This window comes from Colossoma macropomum, unplaced genomic scaffold (assembly GCF_904425465.1).
Source record: "Colossoma macropomum unplaced genomic scaffold, Colossoma_macropomum, whole genome shotgun sequence".
NCBI classification, from domain to species: domain Eukaryota; kingdom Metazoa; phylum Chordata; class Actinopteri; order Characiformes; family Serrasalmidae; genus Colossoma; species Colossoma macropomum.
In genome coordinates, this window is record NW_023494786.1 from 15,214,432 (window position 1) to 15,236,703 (window position 22,272).

The following is a 22,272-nucleotide window of genomic DNA, read 5'->3' on the forward strand; positions in this document are numbered from 1 at the left end:
GTAATGAGACTTGTTATCTCTACAGATTTACGGAAACTGTTTGCTGCATGAGATCCCAAGAAAACAAAATACAATCTAGATGTTACAAAATGAGAAAACATCAATAAGTGATATATAAGTGATCCATAAGAAGGGCTGAACAATCAGTTGTGTTTTATGTTGAAATAGTAATTCGCAATTTTCAAATCATAAAAGTTGTAATTAAAATTATACAATATATTATTCAAGCTGCCTTAACTCGTTTTAAGAAGGGAAGTTTAACATAATAACTCTGAGCTTGTGATCTGGCAGCCTGGTACAGTATCTTCAAGCCTGTCTGCAAGCCTAAAGCTGCCGAAACTAGATTAACTAGTGCTAGTCTTCTTGGCCAGTTAAATTGCAATCACAACATTGATCAGAAAACCCCAATCGTTTAGCTCTAGTGACATATGTGCCATGTAGATATGAGGCCTGAAATTGTTTGCTGAGCAAACTTATGTGGCCTGCAGGAGAAAATTCAGTCATCATAACCATAGACAATGGTGTCTTCTCATGGAATAGGAATCCTGTTTTCAGTCCTATTTTCAACAGAATTTTCGCAAGGGTGAAAGTTTCCCAGTAAAAAAATTCTGCAAGCATATTTATTTATGGCAAAATGCAGCTCCTGTAATAACATCACTTCCGGCTGATAATATAGTGGCATTTTATCAAAATGCATGAACAGTAATTGAGTTACTAATGGATATCACAGTCGTGAAACTGCACTGATATTAACAAAGAACTCAAACACTATTTTTTTTTAAATGTTCTTTTTTATTGCTAGAGGAATAAGTAATCATCAGAGACAGGGTATCAGTATAACAATAATTCACAATGAGAATTCAGAAGTTTAAATAAAGGATACAAGAAAGAATAATATCAAAAATAATAATGATATATAAAAAATGTACATACATAAACTGAAAAGCATCATACCAAAAATTCTTAGACTGGAAACAGTTGAAAAAGATAAAGTTCAAGATATTCATTTTTTTCACCACAAAAGTTACATATATTCTCTACTTGTGAGTTATATTTTGAGACTATACTGTTTCAGGGGTGATATTTATGAAGGATTAACAAACACTATCCTGAAACTTCTGAACGCTCTAAAAACCGGAAAAACTACATTTCCCTTCTCTTTACGGTTGTGCAGACGACAATATCCGGGTGAGCGAAGCCTTTCCGCGCCTTTTCGCTTTATGGACTCTTCGAGTCGACTCGCTATTTTTGCGATAATTAAACAGTAAAATGTCGTTTTGTACTAATTTCGTTCATAAAACTCGTGTCTATAAAGTATTCGTCCTTGTGAGATAATACATAACACACCATAGATACATAACCAGCACATAAACATGTTGCTGCCATCAGATGTGGCGAGACTTGTACTTGGTGAGTTCAGTCAGACATTTCTGAACTACGTTGTTTATGTGGTCGCCGTAAGCAAGAAAACGGATGTAAACGACGGATATGATTCTTTGGGTTGGCTTTGAGGGTTTTGTATTGTTTTAAGCCGGTTCTTGCTGGACAGCGATCTCTGAATTTGCAGGTTGCTGCTCTGAAGCGGTCTCTGTGCAGCCTGCCAGACTGTCTGTTCTACTCTGTATAGGTTAGCTAGCTTAGTTAGGTTAGTGATGTGTCCTTGTTTTTTGTAGGGTATCTCCAGCAGGAAGGGCTGACTGCCACTTGTCGAGCATTTATCCTTGAAAGTCCTAACCTGAGGGAGTATGCTGAACACACTTCTGAGGATGGAGCGATCCCCGCCTGTGTTTTTGTACGTGCTTTTGTTTATCAGTTCTTTCTATCTGCCAAACATACTAAACTCATGAGAACTTCTGTAAAATTATCATCCTGGGTCAGGTTGGAGAAATACAGTCCTAAGCTTTGCTTAAGTGCTGCTCTTAATCGGTCTTGTAAAGTACATGTAAGATACCCCTTGTGGAACTGGCTATTTTCATTATTATCTGCCAATCTTGTTTTTGCAGTCTCTTTTTGGGAAGAACCTGACCACGATTTTAAACGAATATGTTGCTGTCAAAGCAAAAGGTACGCATCTTACAGAAGATAATATATGATAGTTTTATCTATTTGTGAGAATTCAATTTAGATGCATCTTTTGCAGAAACGTGTCAGGAGAATCAAATACCAGCCATGATGACATCATTGTGGAAAAGGTTGGATTTCACACTCAATCAGATCAAGTAAGGCAGAAGCAGTTGGTTTATTTTTGGTTTAAATTTATTATATTTATTTGTGTTCAGTTTAGGTTCTTCAGTAAAAGGATCTAAATTCCTGCTTTTTTCTTCACAGATCTATGCAAAACTCTCCCGCTGTTCAACAAATCCAGCGACGTAAGTTGCATAGTTGTGTTCCCTCTAGAAAATTGATTGTGATTAAGTGGTTTATCTGCTGTACAGGCAAAATAGGTACCGTGTGTTTTGTGTTATCTGTTTAAAGAAAATATTCAAAATCTGTGATACAAAGGTCTTCTTTCTTGTGTTGTTAACAGTCCGCACCCAGAAACAGCATTCAGAATATGCGGCGTCAGAGGGCCCTGTCCGCATCTCTGTCTTCTAGCACTGTGTGCCTGTCTGTATCTACTCCTGGAAACTGTGTCTCCAGTCCTATCCCAGCTCCTCAGGGCATGCTTGGACACTCCACGCCAGTGTGTTACACCTCCCAGCAGACCAGACCCTCTACCGTCAGCCTCTCTCAGCCAGGTGAAGCATAACAATAAAGGTTTTTGAGATTTTGATAGGTTTGAGACTTAGCAAGGCATTATATTGTCTGTACCACTAAACAGTGATACTGACATACCATACGATTGCATTTCCAGTTGCAGCAGTATGCAGATAGATTTGATAGACAAACAAGAATCGTCTCTGTTGCCAAGCACTTTTCTAGGTTTTGTTAATTCTTTTTGTGCACTTTACCCATGGCTTCCATTTGCTTCCATTTGCTTGTTTGTGAAGGAGTATAAAATTCATAAAAAAAAAGTCAATATTTTCTTTCGTGAAATTTGCTTTCTTTCTGGATTGTCAGGTTTCTTTTAATTTTAATAGAATTAGAATAGCATAATTTAAGCATGTAACCCAGCATAACTCAGGAAGCATAGGCTCATTATCTTATGTTATCTTATATTAATGTAGTGATATTAACATTGTTAAATGTTATTAGTGCTATTTTTTATCTTTATTGATGGTAACTAAAAGATCATATAATATTATGATATATTTTAAATATGTCATAACATTGAATTTTGTCAATACTGCCCAGAACTACTTTGTGAGCTGTCTCTTTTTGTGTATTAAAGGCGCACCTTATGATTCTGGAGAACAACTATTAATATTGTAACTCAATAGCAGAACATATACACCCCTCCCTTTCAGAGGCTCCGCTCCCCAGACTCATGGACGTGCATTGCCAGAGTGAACAACACAGGACTAGCAAACTTGTTTTTTAGATCTTCGTGGCTATAAAACCGTTTACAAACGTTGTACAGACAAATACCATGATAGAGCTAGAGGGAACAAAGACACAGCAAGTAATGTAACTAACATTAGCGAGGTTGTGGGTCAGCAAACTGTCGCTACAGTTGCTGCTGTGAAGCTAAGCTGATGCTATGACAAACATTAGTACATGTCACAAAACAATACTGACTTATTGGTTCTGTAAAGCAGCAAAAATAAGTAAATGTCATCCACCTGTCAGGCAGAAACAGAGCAACCTCCTCATCCCTTTTCATGCTGTTCAACTCTCACGATGAAGCCGAAGTCAGTTTCTTTTCGCCAGCTTCTTGTTTGAATTTTTCTGTTTGACCTTAAATAGTGCAGCAGTTACATTCAGGCGAAGGATGGAACTGCTGCACGACTTAGTGAAATGAGAAAATGCAAAATAGGAAGCCAACTTCCAACTCTTGATATGGAGGAATATTCGAAAGCCTTGTCAACATTGAAGAATATTCAGTGGAAGAATATTTGGAGGGTCGCTGTCACCTGAACGTTTGCTACTGCACCCCGCTATCTTGCATACACAATGCTGTGTGGGTGGTCACTGTCTTTGTCTGTTGGGGAGGGCAAAACAAAACGTTGGGAGGGACTAACATGCATGTGCGGCTGGACTGGCTATGAAAACAAAAAACAAAGAAGCTTGGATTACACAGAGGGGGTGCGACCTCGTTCTCTGCTTGGGACGCCATTACTCCACTATATCTTGACATAGAAAATAGTTGTTTGCTGCTATATATATATGTTTAAAATGTCATATGTAGAATCTTTGAACTATTCTATCCCAGCTGTATTTTTGGTGTCCATATTATGTACATTATTATTTATTATTATTATTATTATTGTTATTATTTTTTTATTTTACTATTATTTTTTTTTAAACAGGAGATTCAACTTTGCAAATTATACTACCTGATCATAGATTTACTCCAGGACCACTTTCTCCAGCCCGCAGGAAATGGTAAGACAAAGCTGTTGATGTCAGTAACTCTTAATTATAGTTTTGAAAATGGATACTGGAGTCTGCATAACAAGCTCTGAATAATTTCAGTCACTCTCACTGTGTTATTAAGCCTCACATGAAAAAGTATTCTTCTTGTGTGTTATTACAGTGACTCTCCTAGACGAAGGAGTGGAGGCCAGTTTGGAACTAGCAGAGGCACTGTGGTGTCCAGCACTCTCAATGTAGAATCCCAGAGCCAGGAGACTGTGACGGAAAACTTATCTGTGAGCCCAGATAAAGTTTTTAAATTCACATTATTGCTTTAGAATGACAAACTTGACGAACCAGTAGTTAGTAACTTGGAAAAACATTGTAAATCTCTGTCCTTGTTTATGCTGTTCTTATCAGTGAGTCATAAATTTCAACAGAGTCATAAGAACAGGCTTGAAATAGTCTGCCTGTCTATGGATGCAAACAAAATAACAGGAAATTACTGTGTGCTTTCTTTGTTTAATTTCCAGCGTACACCTTTATGTGATTGAGCGTGTCATTTTTTTCATAGCAAATGGTGATCGAGAATGCACGAGAAAAGATTCTGAATGACAGATCCTTACAAGAAAAGCTTGCTGAAAATATCAACAAAATTTTGGCAAGGTAAATAATTTCACCAACATGCAAACATTGTTACAGGCACTTATTATAATTATTGTCTGTGCTGTGCTGGTAAGACATTTCAATTTCACATTATCATGCTGTCAGTGCTCAAAAAAGAGTTTCTGAAATCTGCATTCTTCCGTTAACAGTGATAACAGCCCGCAGATATCAAAGGCTGCGTGCAGCACAGTGGAGCAGGAGCAGTCTATAGATGAAATACTGGGTCTGCAGGTGAGCTATTCATATGTTCATTTATTTGTTTCTCTGTAGTATTAATGTAATGGAGCCATCATTTATACTTGAGCCACAGATTTAAACCTTTCTGCATGTGTGTAAAATACTTAATAGGAACAAAATAGAATGCACAGTGATGAATTTCTACTACTTTGTAATTAGGGAGAAATTCATATGACTGATGATGCCATCCAGGACATCCTCGAGCAGACAGAGTCAGACCCAGCATTTCAGGCTCTCTTTGATCTCTTCGATTATGGTAAGATACAACCTTCTAAGTTCTGTAAATATCTATTATAATACTAGTGCTATTATGATGACTTTATCCAGTTTTGATCTTAAATAGTTTTCAACTACATTAAATATATTTAGTATATAAAAGTTCAGACACCTCTGTTCAAATGACATTTCGTTGCGTTTTGTTGAAAACACGCTTTTGCCTGTTTCAATGCAGTTACTGTCTATTTATTGAATTATTATTAAAAAAATATTCCATAAATAATAATAACTCCTTAAAATTTGGCCTTTGCGAAAGTGAAATATTGTATTTTAGACGTAACATGCAAATAAATAGAAAGTGTGCTCTAAAATTTGCAGAAAATCTTTGTTCTCTGTTGAGGATGTTATTAATATTATTATTACTGTGGATGTTATGTGTGTTCACTTAGAAAATCAACAAAACATGTAATATGACCAAGAGTCTTCAAACTCTTGCACAGCTGTATGTAATATGTAAATATTGATTAGTTATTCATGCTTTCGTTTTAAAGGAAAAAGTAAGACAGCTGAGGGCAGTGAGCAGACTGATGGTAATCTCAGCAACAGTGCACAGGAGAGTGATGAGACTGGCCATGCAGACAGTGCTACAGGTACAGGTAAACTGTGGAACTGCAGTCAGATAGAGGAGTCATTGTGGTGAATGTATAGTTGTTGGGATTTGCCATGGCAATTTTAGATCATGGAACCAATCAACAGCATTTAAAAAAAACGAAAAAAAACAAGCCTATCTGGCACAAAGTTAAAAATACTTGTTTTCACAAATTTCTCATATTTGAGATCCAGATTAATGTAAGAAGGTCAATTCCACGTTAAGAGAGTTAAGCATCAGCCATCAGTCGTGGAGTCCAAGTGAGACTAATCGGCTCTCCCTCTGTCCCATCATTCAGCATGATGCTAGTCAGCATGGTCGTCCTGATGTAGCAGAGCTGGCAGTTAGTATACTCCTTCAATCATGTTGAGCTGTCCACTGACGTTGCTTTAGTGACTGTTAGGACAGCTGCGGGGGCTGGCTTCATGTGACTCAGAGGAAGCACATGCTAGCCTTTACCCTGCCAGCTTTGCAGCATCATGTGATGGAGAGAGCCCTAGCTAGAAGCTGGAAATGGTCATAACTAGATTCTGAGGAAAAGTGGAAAATAATCAAAAAAGACAGTTGCTAGTTAGATGTAACTATGTAAGTACTGGGTCTGATGCACAAAATCTCTCAGCATCAGATGAATGACATTGTTTTTTGTTTTCCTGCTCTTAAGGCACTGGACATGAAGATTCCACATCAGGTGCAGAAAGCACTACAAGGAAACTAAGGAGCAAAACCATTCAGGAAACAAAAAGCAAAAGGAAGTCAAGCCTTCCTCTTAGCACAGGCAGGCCAGTTCCGGAAGCTTCTCAGTCACATCTACTTACTAAGCGAACAACATGTGCAAAAAAAGGAACCAGCAGGAACAAAGTTTCAGTCAGCAGTAAACAGGCAAAGGCCACTAGTTTGACCCCAAGGGGGCAGGTGAACAAGAAAGCAGACTCAGAATCCTCTGATCAAAATACATCAAGCTGCTCTCTGTCTGAAGAGGGAATGAGCATGGAGGTGGATGAACCAACTAGAGAGAAGTCAGTTGCATCAAGTCCTCAGAAGATTACACAACCAGTGCTTCAGGAGAGCTCTCAGACCACTGAGGTCACCAGTGATAGGAGTAGAAAAAAGGTCTCAGTATCTAACAACCAAGGAGAACCTACTCCCAGTGTTGGAGCAGATGCCTCTGGACTGCAGAAGGAGAAGGCAGCAGAAAAAGCTGCAAAACAGAATACTGGTACACAAGGAGGTCTTGAAGCTTCAGGTCAAAGCACAGATGAGCCATCCCACCACAGATTGACGCACATTACAAATGTTCCTAGCAAGACATCATCTCAGCAGCCTGCGACAAATAAGGTTCCTGTACTAGGCACACAGGAAAAAGACGCCAAGCCCAGCAGTCCACGAGGCACTTCCTCCGAACCGTTGACTTTAGTTACTCCTTGTTCTGCAGTCACCTCCACTCCATCTGCTACAGTCCATGTTTCTCAGTCCCAAACCACAGAGCCTGACCCCAATAAGATAGTGGCTTTGAAGATCATCATCAGCGATGAACACGAAGAGCAGAACAGTGACTCTGCTCTAAACCAGGCAGTCTCCAGCATCAGCGGTGACTGCATCCCTACCATCTTCCTCTCCTCTCCAGCCAAATCTCCAGCTAAGATTCTGCCTGTGCCAACCTCTTCCATAACTCCAGAGGAGACCGCGCAGGCAGTGAGCAGCTTACAGGGGGCTGAAGCTGCTGGAGCACCGACGATAAACAGCTCACAGCTGTCACAGGCCAGACTACAGAACGTGGCTGGTCAGGAGGCCGGATTCATCCAGCTGTTACCTGCTAGCGCAACATTTGGAGGACAAAGCAGCTATTTTGTTGTTACAGATCCAGCAGCTACAGTTGATCAGCACTCTGGTATGATGCTACTTCCAAGTAGTGCAGCACAAGGAGCAACAACATGTGCATCACAGTTGGTGGCAACGCCACCTCGATCACGGGCTGTTGTTACCATGGCAGCCAATGCACCTCAAACCTTTTCACCTGGTAAGTCAAAAAAACTGCTCTTTAGGCCTGTCACAATGATGAAATTTTAGCTGATGATTGCCATATAAACAATTGCGATTAACAATTTGTTTGTTTCTTTTTTCATTGTATGCCTCTACTAAAATACAAGTCTAAAGTGGCTAGATGGATTGATTGGCTATCTTATGTCCTAGCTGTTAATACTTAGTAGCTCCCAACTGAAGACTGACAGAGTGTGAGCTCAAATAAACAAATATTACTCACCACTGCACTTTAAAGATGTTATAGCACCGGTCAGAACATAGAACTGTCATTGTTTTTGTAAGACCCATGATGGTCTCAATAAATGTATTTTCTTTTACAACCAACTGATAATAATGCACCAGTTTACATAATGACAGTTTATGATGTAAACATATGAATGTGAAAGCTAAGAACAGTGGAAAACAATTGTGTCTGTTCAAATAACTGCAGTCAGTTCAAATATTTGTGATCAGGCAATAATCTTATAATGGTGACAGGCATATTGCTCATACACACAATTGCCTACCTGCAGTCTATTTTTGCCATCATTGTGATTGTATGTCTTTATTGTGCTCTTTATATATATATATATATATATATATATATATATGAATGTATTAGGGGTGTAATGATTTACAAGATTAGTAATTCAGTTTGAAATACAGTAATGTCTTGATTCAGTACCTTTTTAGATGCAGCAAAAAGTCTGCCTTAAGTCAACATGTTGATGTTTCTTTCAGTTTATTACAACATTCAACATTATAAAGGCACAATATTTTAGAATAATGTGCTAGCCCCAAGCTAATGTATGCTTACAGGCAGTGTGCCTTTCCTCACTTTTCTCAATTTTAAGATAAAGAGGAAGCAATAATGTTGGAGGAAGGAGGGTCTGTCCTCATTGTGGGTGTTTTTGTTTAATTTTTATCTCCTTCATGAAATATAATCAGAATTTAACTGAATACTTTATTTGACCCAGTGTGTTCAATTGAGAGGCTTGTATTGAACAGTAGAGTATTGAAATACATATATCTGTTTATTTCTTTAGCATCCGCCATCATCATTTCTTCACCAGTTCAACCTATGATACAAAATATGGCGGTTCCTGTGTCTGTCTTTGGACAGAACAACACGGGAAAATTCACTGTACTGTCCAATCAGGTATGTTATTCTGGTAGACTTGAGGGTATTTTTGGTGAAAATTAAGCATCTTTCCTGCTTGAGGGAGTAAAAAGGAAGTGAACTGGATTAACGTTTTGTTTTACAGATGTTGGCTTTGCCTGGTCCGACACTTATGAACCAGCCTGCAAAAGTTGTATCAAAATCTAAACTTTTGCCTAAGGACAATGTGGAGCTAGGTAAGGCATTTAGAGATTTCCAAAACAAGAAATAGAGAAATGTACCATGTTAAAGCAAGCATATTTGTTTTCTAACATAGATGCTTAAGACAATAATGCTTTTCTGAAGTATACACCCCCCCATCCCCCAATTACTCTAATGTATAGAAGGTATTAAAAGGTAGAACCTTCATACTTTTCAGGCAAGGTTGTAACACCTGGATCTGGGCAAGTTTCAAACCCCTCTCAAAGCTTAGAGCAGCTAAAGAGCAGTACTGGAGTGAGCCCTGGACATCGGAGAATACTTTGCTTTGATGAGAACACTGACCAGACTAATAAAACAAGCAATACCACTACTGCTACAGCTTCCCCTGGAGTAAAAGAGCGCACAAGGACAGATCGGATCCAGCCTTCTCTTTTGGCCAGCAGTGGTGCCAAGAAGAGGGTAGAGACAGTAAGATCACCAGAGCCAAGTCACAGTTTGGGGACAAAGGAGAAGGCTTCTGTACATCAGCAGCAAACAGAGCCTAAAAAAAGTGCGGAGAAAGAAATGGGAACTGATATGGCTGCTAATATCAGCACTTCCTCAACCAGTGCCACTCAGCAAGATCCATCTGTTAGATCAGAGTCAAGACAAAGATCACAGCTCACATCAAATACAGAAGATGGTCCGACTGTATCAGCAGACACGGCACAGAGTTTAAAGTCTTCACCTCAGTCTATAAGGCACAAGTCAAGTACAGTCATGAAAAACACTTCACAAGAGGAATCACATGAAAGAAGGCCCCCAAATACCCCAGAGGTACCTTCTGAGAGCAGCTCCTCACAGGACTCACCCGGCATCACTGCGAACAAGGAAAACGAAGTAGGAAGGCGAGAGCTGCATCAGGCAACAGCGGAAAATTTTGTGTCTTCTACAGTAAGACCCTCTACACCTGCATCTCAGGGTGTGTCTGGTAAACCTATTTGCAAGACCAGCCCACTTACCAAGCAGGCAGCAGAGATGCTGCAGGACATTCAGAGCCAAAGTCCTACTGCCACCACGCCCAGGAGAAAAGGAGTTGGCTGCTCGGACCTTCCACTTCCAAGAACGCCTGGATTAGGTCGCCTCCAGGAGGACTACCTGGATGGTTTGAGGACTCCCTCAAAGCAGAGGCTCGGACGGGAAGCAGAAGGCACCCCGAAACATCTGGTTCCTCCTGCCACACCTGATATTCCATCATGCAGCCCAGCCAGTGAGGCAGGGAGTGAGAACAGCATCAACATGGCCGCCCATACCCTCATGATACTGTCTCGTGCAGCCAGAACAGGAGGGCCTTTAAAAGACAGCTTGCGCCAGGAGGAGGCTGCCGCAGCTAAATCCAGTGCTTTCAAAGGGAAGAAACGCAAACACACAGAACCAAGCCCTACAACAAAGAAAGAACTACCGCTTTCAGGATCATCCGGCAGCAAGAAGAAAGCTAAGGTAAGTGGAATTTGTGTTTGTTTGCTGCAAAAGAATCAGTTCCAGAGGTCCAACTATCACCCACCACACAATCCATGTTCTTGTGTGATGAATTGGGTATTGGATGCAGAATACTTATAGAATATTGAGAATGCAACAAATTTAACATATATGTGTTATGGACTTGACAACATATTGGAGTTGCCAACATGATGTCTTCATAATTCTGCAGTTCAGATTTCAGAAATCTTTGTTCTCATCACATATTTTCTCACAATTGAAAAAAAAACCCTGTGTATCACTGTGCGGGTGTATGTATTTACTTTCAACTAAGAAGTTATGTTACCAAGTGTAATTTTAAGGAAAATGCATTATAACATTTTATACAATTTCAGATTTTATAGTTCCGACCATCTGGTTAAGAAGCATTCTACGTGCTCTATTATTTGTGATAACAGCTCTTTTTTTCCCCACAATTACTGTATCGTTCTGCTGAGCACCAGTTGGTGTAGCAACTCAAGTAGCAACTCACTTCACACTGCAGACAACGTTTACGAATTTTCTACTTTAGCACTTAAGAAAATTCTAAACCTGTTGTTGAATCTTTTCGATCAGTAGCTGTGATGTCACAACAACTAAACAAACCAGCAAAATACGATCTTGCGTACAAGACGGTCTGTGAAATGTTTTACAGACTGGCAGGAACAAAAACAACATTCAAGTTAATCTGGTAAATACTGAAAAAGCGCAGCACTGTCTTTATCTGTAATGCAAAAGGAAGCTAGTTTTTGATGGAAGAAATTGTCCATACAAAAGCATATTTGATATAATGTTCAGGGCTTTTGTTTTACTTTTTCCTTTATTTTGCAGAAGTGTTGTATAAAACAATGGAACATCTCAAGATTGTGTGTTATTGCAAATAATATCACGGCTGTGATCTACTGTGACCGTATTGCAGCTGTGATGTTGTTCATGATAACACACTCCCCCCTTGTGTTCTACTACCTAAACAACTGAATTACTAGAAATTTTGTTTATCCTTATAGTTGCATAAACTTTCAAAGATGCAAAGGGTGATGAGAATAAATGGATTTACTGGGTATCACTTCTGATCTAATTTATTACACCAACAATAGGCAGCTATCATTCACACATTCCACCATTCTTATTAAATATTAATAATTATTTTTTTCCTCTTTCCGACTTGGATAATGACCCTATTTGATGTAATTGTCCTTAACAATGAGTAAATTACGCGTTACTGAAAAAATAGGCATCGTTGTTTGTGCATTGGCAAAGGACTGCAAACCCAGAAATCATGCAGACTTGTTTTTAAGGGACAGTACTCTAAAAATGTCTCCGGAAATGTCTCTTTATCTTGTAGAAGCAGAAGAAGCTGCTCGACTCCTTTCCACATGACCTAGATGTTGACAAGTTCCTGTCGTCCCTCCATTACGATGAATGAGAAGTAGAGGCTCAGCACTGCACTCAAAACTGTCTGCCGAGGAGGCAACTGAAAAGATAATTCCAACAGGAAAACTGACCGGCAGGACTTTGTCTTATATTTCAGGCCTCACATCATAGTTGTGTATAGTTGTTGTATATGTATATGCCTTACTATCCCAGGGAAAGTTATTGTACAGATCAGTTATTGTATAGTCGTTTTGCCATAATGCTGTACCTCAATTGAAAGTTCATATCAGTGTAGAATCTCTAAAATGTATTTATGTCCAACATAAAGTTTCACTGACAGTTTTGTGATGTTCTGATGTAGTTCAAATGTATTTGAAACAAAATTTTGTTTTAATTAAAACAAACCTGACAAACAAATGTGACTGTGCACCCCCCTTTTTGAAGGTTAGAAGTAATTTGACAGCATTGCCACAAGGGGGCATCATTGTATGAAAGTGCACTTGGACTGGAAGCTGAAGTTAGATGTTTTTATTTGTTTAACATTTTGCATAGGTGATGGAAATGGTATTTGACCAGAGGGGCAAGCGCTATTTTTGGATGTCCAGAGGATGGTCAGAAACAGCTTTACTGGAAAAGTTAATGTAATCAAATCACTAGATTTCTTGCATATTAATGGACAAATTAAGGAATCATCTTTTGCAAAATTTAATGTCAAAGATCTTAATTTGTAACTCATTTGGTAAAACTGGGAACAACATAAACTGTCCAGGACAGTTTATGACATACAAAACATACCACTGTAGATTAGTTAACCCATTAATGTCTATATAGTATGTGAAGATGAGGACTGGCATGAGGAGAAGTGTTAAGCCTTTTTATTTTTTATTTTTTAAATCTTCACCAACATAAAGCAAAACATATCTAAGTAAGCCCCATCTTACACTTATGTTGTGTGGGTGGTTTATATGGGGCAAGTGAGGCTCTGTTAGAACCTAAAAACAAAAAAATAAAAGAATGCACTGAACTCAATGGTAATTCCTCCACTCATAAATCTTCTAATGCCTGAGGCCAGGTTTTCCCTTGAAATTTACCAGAGTGCGAATCAGTCTTTTACCATCTGATTAGGGATTGTGCAACATTCCAGTGCCAGACTTTATGTGTAACAGACTTTGCAGAGATTGCCTTCTTTTCTCAGTATACTGCAGATAGCTTGGAAATTGAGCACACACAGACATAATATTAAATAACTGGCTGATTTAGAATTACTTTTGTATTTTCAGAAGGGAGGATTACCTTCAACAAAGAATGCTGGCTCTTTCTTTTCAGCAGTGGAGTGCACATGCGGAGCTTCTGACCACAGAGGTTTTTTCACAGTGGAAGTTGTGTAATTGTGTCCTCTCTTTCTCCACTGGCATCTGAACAGCACTGCACACAGGCCTCTGAAAAGTGATCTACATGGCTCTTAGTTGAGATGCTGAACAAGTTTCCAAATACTAATTCTTGATGAAAAGGTCAAAATTATAAATGTGACTACACCAAGTCTCAGGTCAGGGTTAGGTTTCTCATCTTTTGGTGTGGGTACGCAATAAACTGAACAGGATATATTGATTGTATTCATTTTATTCCACAGTAAAAACAAGCTTGAAAAAAGTATTCAAAAACAGACACAATATACTCCATTTAATAACAAATAAAAACACAATTCTCTTTAAAGACTTAGAATTCATGCAGTTAAATCCTTAATTTTATGTCTCATTTGAAGTCCCATATTTATTCCAAACACATGAGAAAACAATAATATTAGAGAAGAAAAGTTACACTTATACTTTAAAGTTACAGTTACTCATTAAATGTTATATAAGGCAGCCATTTTCCATTAAGTATAATAATATATTGTAAATAAACATGTATCAGGTCACTTTCGATGGTACTGTGGATATAAGAAATGACATGCAGATTATTCAAGCAACACAAAGCATACACATTTCACATTTGCTTGAACTGGCATGCTGCTGATCAGAACCAGCTGTACTGTTTGTCTTATGCAAGAAAAAGTGACTTGTATTGTCTCCCTGATCTCATAACTGATGTACTACAAAGAACCTTGTAAATGTTTTAAAGAAAAATTCCAGGAGTTGTACATCTTGAACAGTCACATTGCAGATCCTTATAAATGGTTGAACAATTATATAATAATTTTTTTGTTTTTTTAAACAATAAATCTTAGATGTCATTATCATGGCAATACAAAGACATGCTCTTTGGCATAAAGCTTCATCAAGTGCATGACAACACTGTTAACTAGCATATGCTTAATCCTGATATTTCAGAGTTGAAGTGGAAATAAATTTCATCCGTATCTTTATTGTCCTTCCTGAACTTCCAGAGGTCACAGTTGATTTCTGTCCCTTGTCTTTTTACACTTAACACCCGAGCCAAACATTAGCTCTCACAACGTACAGGACGCGGCCCTTTGTGTAATCAAAGACAAACGCCTTTGATCCACTGAAGAAGTGAACAGCACCTGTTGAGTAAACATGGTTACATGTTTCTGAAGAAAGTGTAGAACAAAACTCTAGAACAAAAGAATCTAACTCTTCACCCACCCCTCAGTTCAAAAGCAGCATCGATTCTCCCTACAACGCCTGGCCAGTCTGTGTGGATTTTCCTTGGAAAGCCAGGATCCATCCTTCTTCTGAGTTCATCATATCTACAGTACAGAGCAGAGCACTGAGCAGACATAAGACAGACTTCTCCTGCATTTTCAGGTCTACACGTGAAATGCACTAAAGATATTAATAGCTGTGATTCCATTGGAGGCTTAATAGGATTTATACAGGTTGTATAGCCTACAATAACACTAAAAAACATACATTACATAATGTATTTAGCATTAATAATAATGTATGTAGCATTTCACAGAATATGTAAAGCTACACTATGTCAGTTTTGGGGATTTGGCGACCTCGCTGGTGGAAATATATAATTGCATGCCATGTGTGGAAGAACATTTTGCAGCATCAGTTGTGCTGTGGACCTCTTTCCCAAGCAGATGAATCTTATTATTGCGAATATATTAAAAGAGTGTTCATAGAGAACTCAAAAACTTGGTGAAGGATGTGTCTTGTCTACTATGGTCAACATATCAGCATCAGTATAATGTTGATTTTGCATGTGAGACCTAAACATTAAGCTGACCTTCTTTCTGAGCCTGTGTGTGTGACATAAAGATGTATGACGTGGTCTAAGAAACTCCCACAAATTCCGACTCAACACCTCTGACTTTTAAATTACTTTCAGGCTTTACAAGGTGACCCACAGCAGCGCATGCACATCATATTTTAACTTGTTTTTTTTTTCCTGAGTAATGCTACTTCTTTCAATTATAACAAAAAAAACTCTTACATAGTGCTGCTCTAAACAAAATAGTAAAGTGTAAACAAAACAGTGAATGGAAAAAATAGCATACAATTGAAAGAACATGTCACAACATCAGTTTAGAGCAGAGGTGTCCAGTCTTATCCGCAGATTATCCACAGACTCCAAACAAGCTGAAGCACACCTGATTCTACTTGTTTAATCAGTTGGTCTCAGTCTTCAAACATTTCATCAAGTGAGCTCCTGCTTTGTTGGAGTGAAAACCAGCAGCCACACCGGCCCTTTGCGGATAAGATTGGACACCCCTGGTTTAGAGTTTAGACGGTGTGAATATCTTCATCAGGTTTTAACAGACCAAATTTTCTAGCATTTGAAGGAATTCAGCACCTGTAATACATGTCTCTTGTGAAGAAGTATGTTTTGCCATATTTGCTGATGTGAACAGCAGCATCGATTCGCCTCACTCTCACTGGGAAGCCGTATTCATAGATGGAGCCATAGTAACTCTTGATTCCTAACTGCTGGACCACCCAGTATTTAGGACCTGATGCATCCATAAAACATTAGCACATTAGTACAATAGTACAGTAGTAAAATGCAGTGTAAATGCAGTTAACCAAGGGACCTAGCAGCTCTAAGTGAGGGTTTGGCCTGGTGAGTTATAAAGCAGAATGTCCTTTACCTGTGAACATAAAAGTCACTCCTTTGGCTGGAAGCTCATATGCTGCATCCACAGGTGATATGATGCTTGGGAGAAATTTACTTATAGGACCCTCTCTCAGCCTGTTCCAGTATGATCTCCTCATTGTCCTCAGCCATAAGTGACTAAACAGGTTAGAGACACATCAGGGATCATCAGTTTCAGTTTCTAAGGGCCAGAATCTGACACAGTTTGGTGTTTTCTCTACATCTGATTCAACTCGGCAGTTAATAACCAGTTTCAGTTGGTGCATGAGAGCAGGGAAATCACCAAACTGTGTTGGATTCCAGCCCTCCAAGAGCAGAGTCTGAGACCCCTGCATTATATGAATGTGTCTCAAAAGATGTTATAGCATAAAAAATCTGAGTAGTTAAACATACAGGGGCCACTTTATTAGGTACACATATCGTGGACCATTTAGGACCCTCGGTTGCCTCCAGAACAGCCTGGATTCAATAAGGTGGGAACATTCTTTTTTGGGGACGTTTGGTCTGTGCAGTCTTGATAGCATCATGCGGTTCCTGCATTCATGCTTTGGAGCTCTGCTCTGCTCTTATCTCTTGTCGGTTTATTTTCTTCTTAATTCTGAATGTATAGTGAGACTTATACCAATGCTGAAATGAATTCAAAATGTACCTGTTTTTAAAGAAAAGTGTCTCATCTCCAACCACTGCCACAGCGTCGACCGAAAAATTGGGATGACACTTCTTGGAGATCAGCGTGTCCACGTATTTAGTGCTCTTTCCTTTAAAAGACATCTTACAATAAAACACTGACCACAGTTTCCTTAGAATATGAATATTAAGCAATGTTATGTTAGAGTGTCTACTCACCATACAGTGACTGGATCCCTAGAGTATCGTCCTCTGGGAGTTTGTACTTGGCTGAACTGAGGTATTTGTATTTGGGGAACATAAGAGCAGATGGGTCTTTGGAGTGTTGAAGGCCCAGGGAATGACCAAGCTCATGGGCAGCCACCGTGAACAGATCATAGCCTACGGCAGCCAATGAAAAGTACTGATTTAAAAAAAGCATAATAACCAAATCGAACCCATGAGTTTGGAATACATATTACTGGCCATTCATTTGCATTGTATTTAACGATATGTTTGCTGTATAATATGAAAAACATTTATGTATCATCTATGATGGTGTTCTACATTACTTTTGGAAATCTACCAACCCACAGAGGTTATTTCCAACTGTAATCAAACCTCTTAGCCAAACCTCTGGAACTCTAACATTGGAACTACTAGAACAAATTTCGAACATTTAAACTAAACACCGACAGACTCTAACAGTCGAACTAAAGTGTAATATTTCAACTTTCAACTTTGGAACTGAACTCTAAACATTTGATGTTCATTTGGTTTGGTTTGTTCCTGTTGCCAAGTACTGTTTTTATTTTCTTTTCTATCTTGTGCACTTAAACAAATGGCCCATATTTAACTATTGTCATTTACTTTTTTCAGATTAATTTTATAAAAACACTTTAAATTCCATTAAGAACAAAAAAGTATGTGGCCTTTCTGGAAATGTTCTTTTTTCTAGTTAACAATTACAGTTTTGTGTAAGATTCATTTTCGTTTCATTTTATTTCACAGTTTTGTGAGACATACTTTTGCCACACAAGATGGTTCCTTAAGGGTTCTTTAGTAAAGAAAATGGTTCTATAGAACCCTTTGCAAAGGTTCTCTGCATCATTAAAAGGTTATTCAGATTGATGGAGAATGTGCTATAGATGATTCTGCATAGAACCTTTTTGAAAAGGGTTCTATATAGCACCAAAAAAGGTTTTTCTATTGTTACAGGCTTAACACTGCAAAATTGGTGATATATAGAGCCCTTTTCAAAAAAGGTTCTATATAGAACCCTCTACAGCACATTCTCCATCAATCTAAGGAGCCCTTTAACAAAGCAAAGAACCCTTTAGTCATGCAAATACTAAATATTATTAATATAAAATCATACTATAAATACTGATGTATTAACTTAATTAAAGCTAACTTAACTATCACCTGATACCACAATATATTTGTAAAATATCATGATATTGAATTTTATCAATATCGCCCCACCCTAACTGAAACTACAGAAACTAAATTCTAAATTGGACCTGAACTTTGGAATTAGTACTAGTACCAAAAGTAGTTAGTGAACAATGAGTGCTAAGATTAATAACCAAACAATAAGCCTAGAATTTAAAGATAATATAGTCTAATATTGGAACTAAACTCTGTAGGGTAGTAGATTTTCAGGAGCTGACTGGGCATCCCTCATCTAAGAATATGGAAAGAAGAGTAAACAGGAAAGAAAAAACTTTTGTTTGTGATTTTTGATAAGTGTAACCTGACTCATGTTAGTCCATACATCCCAGCTAATGATTAATTGACACCTTTTCTTCATGTTATACCTGCCTGCCTGCGGCCCACCGTCCACAGCTCATCGTCATCAAAGTGCACGTCTCCTCCTACACCCTCTCCAGGCTCAAAGGCATGAGCCAGCACTCCCCTCGGACCATCAAAGGGGAAGAAGTCTCCATGAGCTTTAAAAGGACATGTACCAGTTTAAAGGTGGTCTGTTTGTACTGACACGAGTGTTGAAAAGATTTTTGCACTACAAAAACTACAAATAGTAAAAGATACTAATTCAAGCATGTTTTCATGAACTGATTTAGAAAACGTAACAGTGATCTACCCTTTCTGGTGAAGGTGATGATGATGTCCGCCTGGCCATGGCTTACTCTGACGAACTTCAGAGGAACTACATCACTCCATAATTTAAATGCCAAATGAAAAGAGGTCTCCACCTCTTTCCTCGTCAGGTCTGTGGTGTACTTTGCGATCCTGCATTACAAACACATTTAGCAATCTGAGAGAGCAAAGACGCTCTGAGACTAATCATACTAATCACCTGACAATATAAACAAAGTTCTCTAAAATTCCATTAAAAAAATATTACAAGTATTATAATGCTTAATAACAAAGTATAAAGCTTAAAATGACACTGTTGCATAAAAGATCTGTCAGGAAATGACAAAGCCTGCTATATAGCTTCTTCAGAAACAAGACAAAACGTTAAACCGGTATGTGACGGTGTGATTCTTCCATTTGGGTCGCCCTGGATAGAAGCTGAAATTCTCAACGTCAGGTACTCCACATCTGGCCTTTTTCATAATGGCAAGGGTCTGACCATCCAGATGACCACTGTCTGCCAGTCCAAAAAACCTCTGCATTTCTTTCACTTTCTCCTCCATGGCCTCGGAATGCCTTTTCCTGCGAAGGCTTCCATTTAAGTGATAGAACTGCTTCAAGTATTCCTGCAATCAACAACCTACTGTTCAGTCATAGGCAGAGGTCATAAGTGAAGCAGTTAGTTATGTGACAAGATACAGGATAGTGTAATCAATAATTCACTAATTTATTACTGAACTTCTAAAATTTAAATTGCCCTCTGTTAACTAGATTTTTTTTCCAAATTTCAACATAATTGACTTAAACAATCAAGCAGAAGAAAAAGAAGAAAATGGCCCGTTTAAGAGAAACATACCAACTTTTTAATGTTGCAACATCAACAATGGCAAGAATTTTAATTTTTTGTTTGTTACATAAACAAGCAGTGAAGCTACAATGTTTTTTGTCTGCATGTGACGTTAATGCTGAAATGATAGTAAAGATAGTATGTTTTCTTTAGGTACAGTCTTTCCTTACAATACCCTGGTTTTCTAAAAGTTTGCACAAAAAATAGGTTAAAGGCGAAAAACTTTATGGTAAAACATTCGTTATGGCATCAGGAAATGTATTTATAGACATTTTGTCTAATAACTTTCTATAAGGTACGTCTAAGAGGCTTTAAACACTTCAGACCCCCGGTTCCCATCACTGACATTATACACGGCAAATTTTCTCTAGAATGGTGCATTTTTCATCAAAACAACCAGAATGATTTTGGTGAATTTTCAATGAATTAATGATACTGAACTTTTGAGGGAAAAAAGGTGAAATTTAACCCTTTAAAGGCACAGTCATGTCTATGTAATTATAACAGTAGCTTTGATGCCTCATTTGACAAGCACAACTTAGATTTCCAGAGAGGAGCCTCTGATTTTGACTTTTTAAAAGTTAGTACTGTATTATCAACTGTTAGGAACTTATTTAGAGAAGGTATCACATCAAAAAAAAAACTTGTGTTCAGGAAAAACACATTCAGCGAGCAGATGTGACTCACACACTTAGCACACTGAGCTTTAGAAAATCCCCGTCACTGCAAATAAAAGATGGAGGAGAAATAATTTTAATCGAAAAGAATCAATTCCGACTAACCTCTGCATGCTGGATGTCCTCTGAGCTCGGCCTGGACTCTGGAGGAACAGGTGAGCTCCACATAATGTCCACAATCACTAGCCAACTCAGCAAAGAGATCCAAGACCTTAGCCTACCCATTTTAACCCAGCACCATAATATTCTCAAAAACAGACTCTCTATGGCTTTAAAAAAGGCACCGTAGCTCAGGATAGAAAGATCACGTGGGCTCCAAGCCCTCAAACCAGCGTTTACCTGAAGGACTTAGTGGTTACTGTCATCACACCTCTAAAACAAGAGCTCACATGAGATCACATCTTGTTTGCTTCATCAGAAGGTTTAATGATCAGAGTGTGATTAAAATGATTTGAGATTTTACACCCTGTCAAGATGTTATACTGCTTAAGCAAATTTATATTTGGAACAGTGAGGAATTTACACCTCTACCGCATGTGAAATGCACTTGTCTGTGTGTATGTGTGTCATATTATCTAAGACCACAACCATTATTCATACTGACGTTCCTTTCTTGGCCTCAGAAAAAATATGTTTCATCATCCATGATAAACAAACATGCAGTTACAGGTAAATAATGAACTGTTGGCTTTATCTGATTGAATGTCTTTATTTCATTTTGAGAGCTCACTAATAAACATTTGAAAATCTTGCCTGACGTATAACAGTATGTGACACTGTTTTATTTAGAGGGGAATTCCACTGATTTTTCATAATTGCTGCATTATTCAATCGTTGAGATGTAAACAAAGTCATTCAGAGTTGTTTGATGTGAAACGGTTCACTGTAGAGAAACTTACTGAGTCTGATTTCTTTATGATGGTGGTGATGAGAACCAGGGGTCACAATGTTTGTAACACTAATGCAGCCATTTTATTTACTATCCAAAATGACCAGTGAACCTACATATGCCTTTTTATATGTTTTCAGATTCAAATATGTAGTTTATATATGTAATGTTAATAATGAAAAAAAATGAGGGGGGCTATTTTTCCATACAGCACCATGCATGTACACATGTGCCATAAATGCATTGCAAAAAAATGTTAGACAAAACTTACTGCACAAATATCATAAATGATAATAATCATTTAAATCATAATTTTGGGATAAATATAATAAAATAATTTCTCAGGTCTCAGTCAGTGCATCCATAACCACTTCATGTAATAGCTTTCTGTGAGGGAGCTTTTAGAGGCATTAAACAGTTCAGATGTCTAGTTCCTATCACAACCACTGTGAACAGGTCTGACTTTGTAAGTTTCTCTAGAACGGAGCATTTCACATCAAACCACTCTGACTGACTGTTTACATCTTGACTATTTAATTATGCAAAAAAAAAAAAAACATTTGAAACAATTTTGAAAAAATCTGTGGAATTCTCCCTAATAATGATGGTCAATGAACTTCAGATACAGTAGACATTCTAAATGATTATTAAACA

At 38.1% G+C, this 22,272-nt stretch overlaps 2 protein-coding genes across 2 annotated transcripts; one reads left to right on the plus strand and one right to left on the minus strand.

The window, feature by feature from the left end:
• The first annotated feature begins 1,188 nt into the window (after positions 1 to 1,188).
• npat (nuclear protein, ataxia-telangiectasia locus) lies at positions 1,189 to 12,922 on the plus strand. The gene is given in 18 exon segments (XM_036561978.1): positions 1,189 to 1,410; positions 1,674 to 1,792; positions 2,004 to 2,064; positions 2,141 to 2,219; positions 2,329 to 2,369; positions 2,528 to 2,538; positions 2,540 to 2,738; positions 4,410 to 4,485; positions 4,637 to 4,751; positions 5,030 to 5,121; positions 5,271 to 5,352; positions 5,518 to 5,614; positions 6,126 to 6,230; positions 6,885 to 8,240; positions 9,289 to 9,401; positions 9,508 to 9,598; positions 9,781 to 11,042; positions 12,406 to 12,922. Coding segments are annotated over 18 exon segments (4,017 nt in total). The 5' UTR covers positions 1,189 to 1,373; the 3' UTR covers positions 12,487 to 12,922.
• A 1,550-nt stretch (positions 12,923 to 14,472) lies between these two features.
• mmp20a (matrix metallopeptidase 20a (enamelysin)) lies at positions 14,473 to 21,270 on the minus strand. Its single transcript, XM_036562000.1, has 10 exons — positions 20,835 to 21,270; positions 19,596 to 19,831; positions 19,210 to 19,358; positions 18,926 to 19,057; positions 17,346 to 17,507; positions 17,149 to 17,257; positions 16,495 to 16,637; positions 16,200 to 16,356; positions 15,041 to 15,144; positions 14,473 to 14,958 (listed from the first exon to the last, which is right to left on the minus strand). Exons 1-10 carry the CDS (start codon positions 20,952 to 20,954, stop codon positions 14,858 to 14,860), a joined length of 1,413 nt encoding a protein of 470 aa, XP_036417893.1. The 5' UTR covers positions 20,955 to 21,270; the 3' UTR covers positions 14,473 to 14,857.
• Positions 21,271 to 22,272: the final 1,002 nt, after the last annotated feature.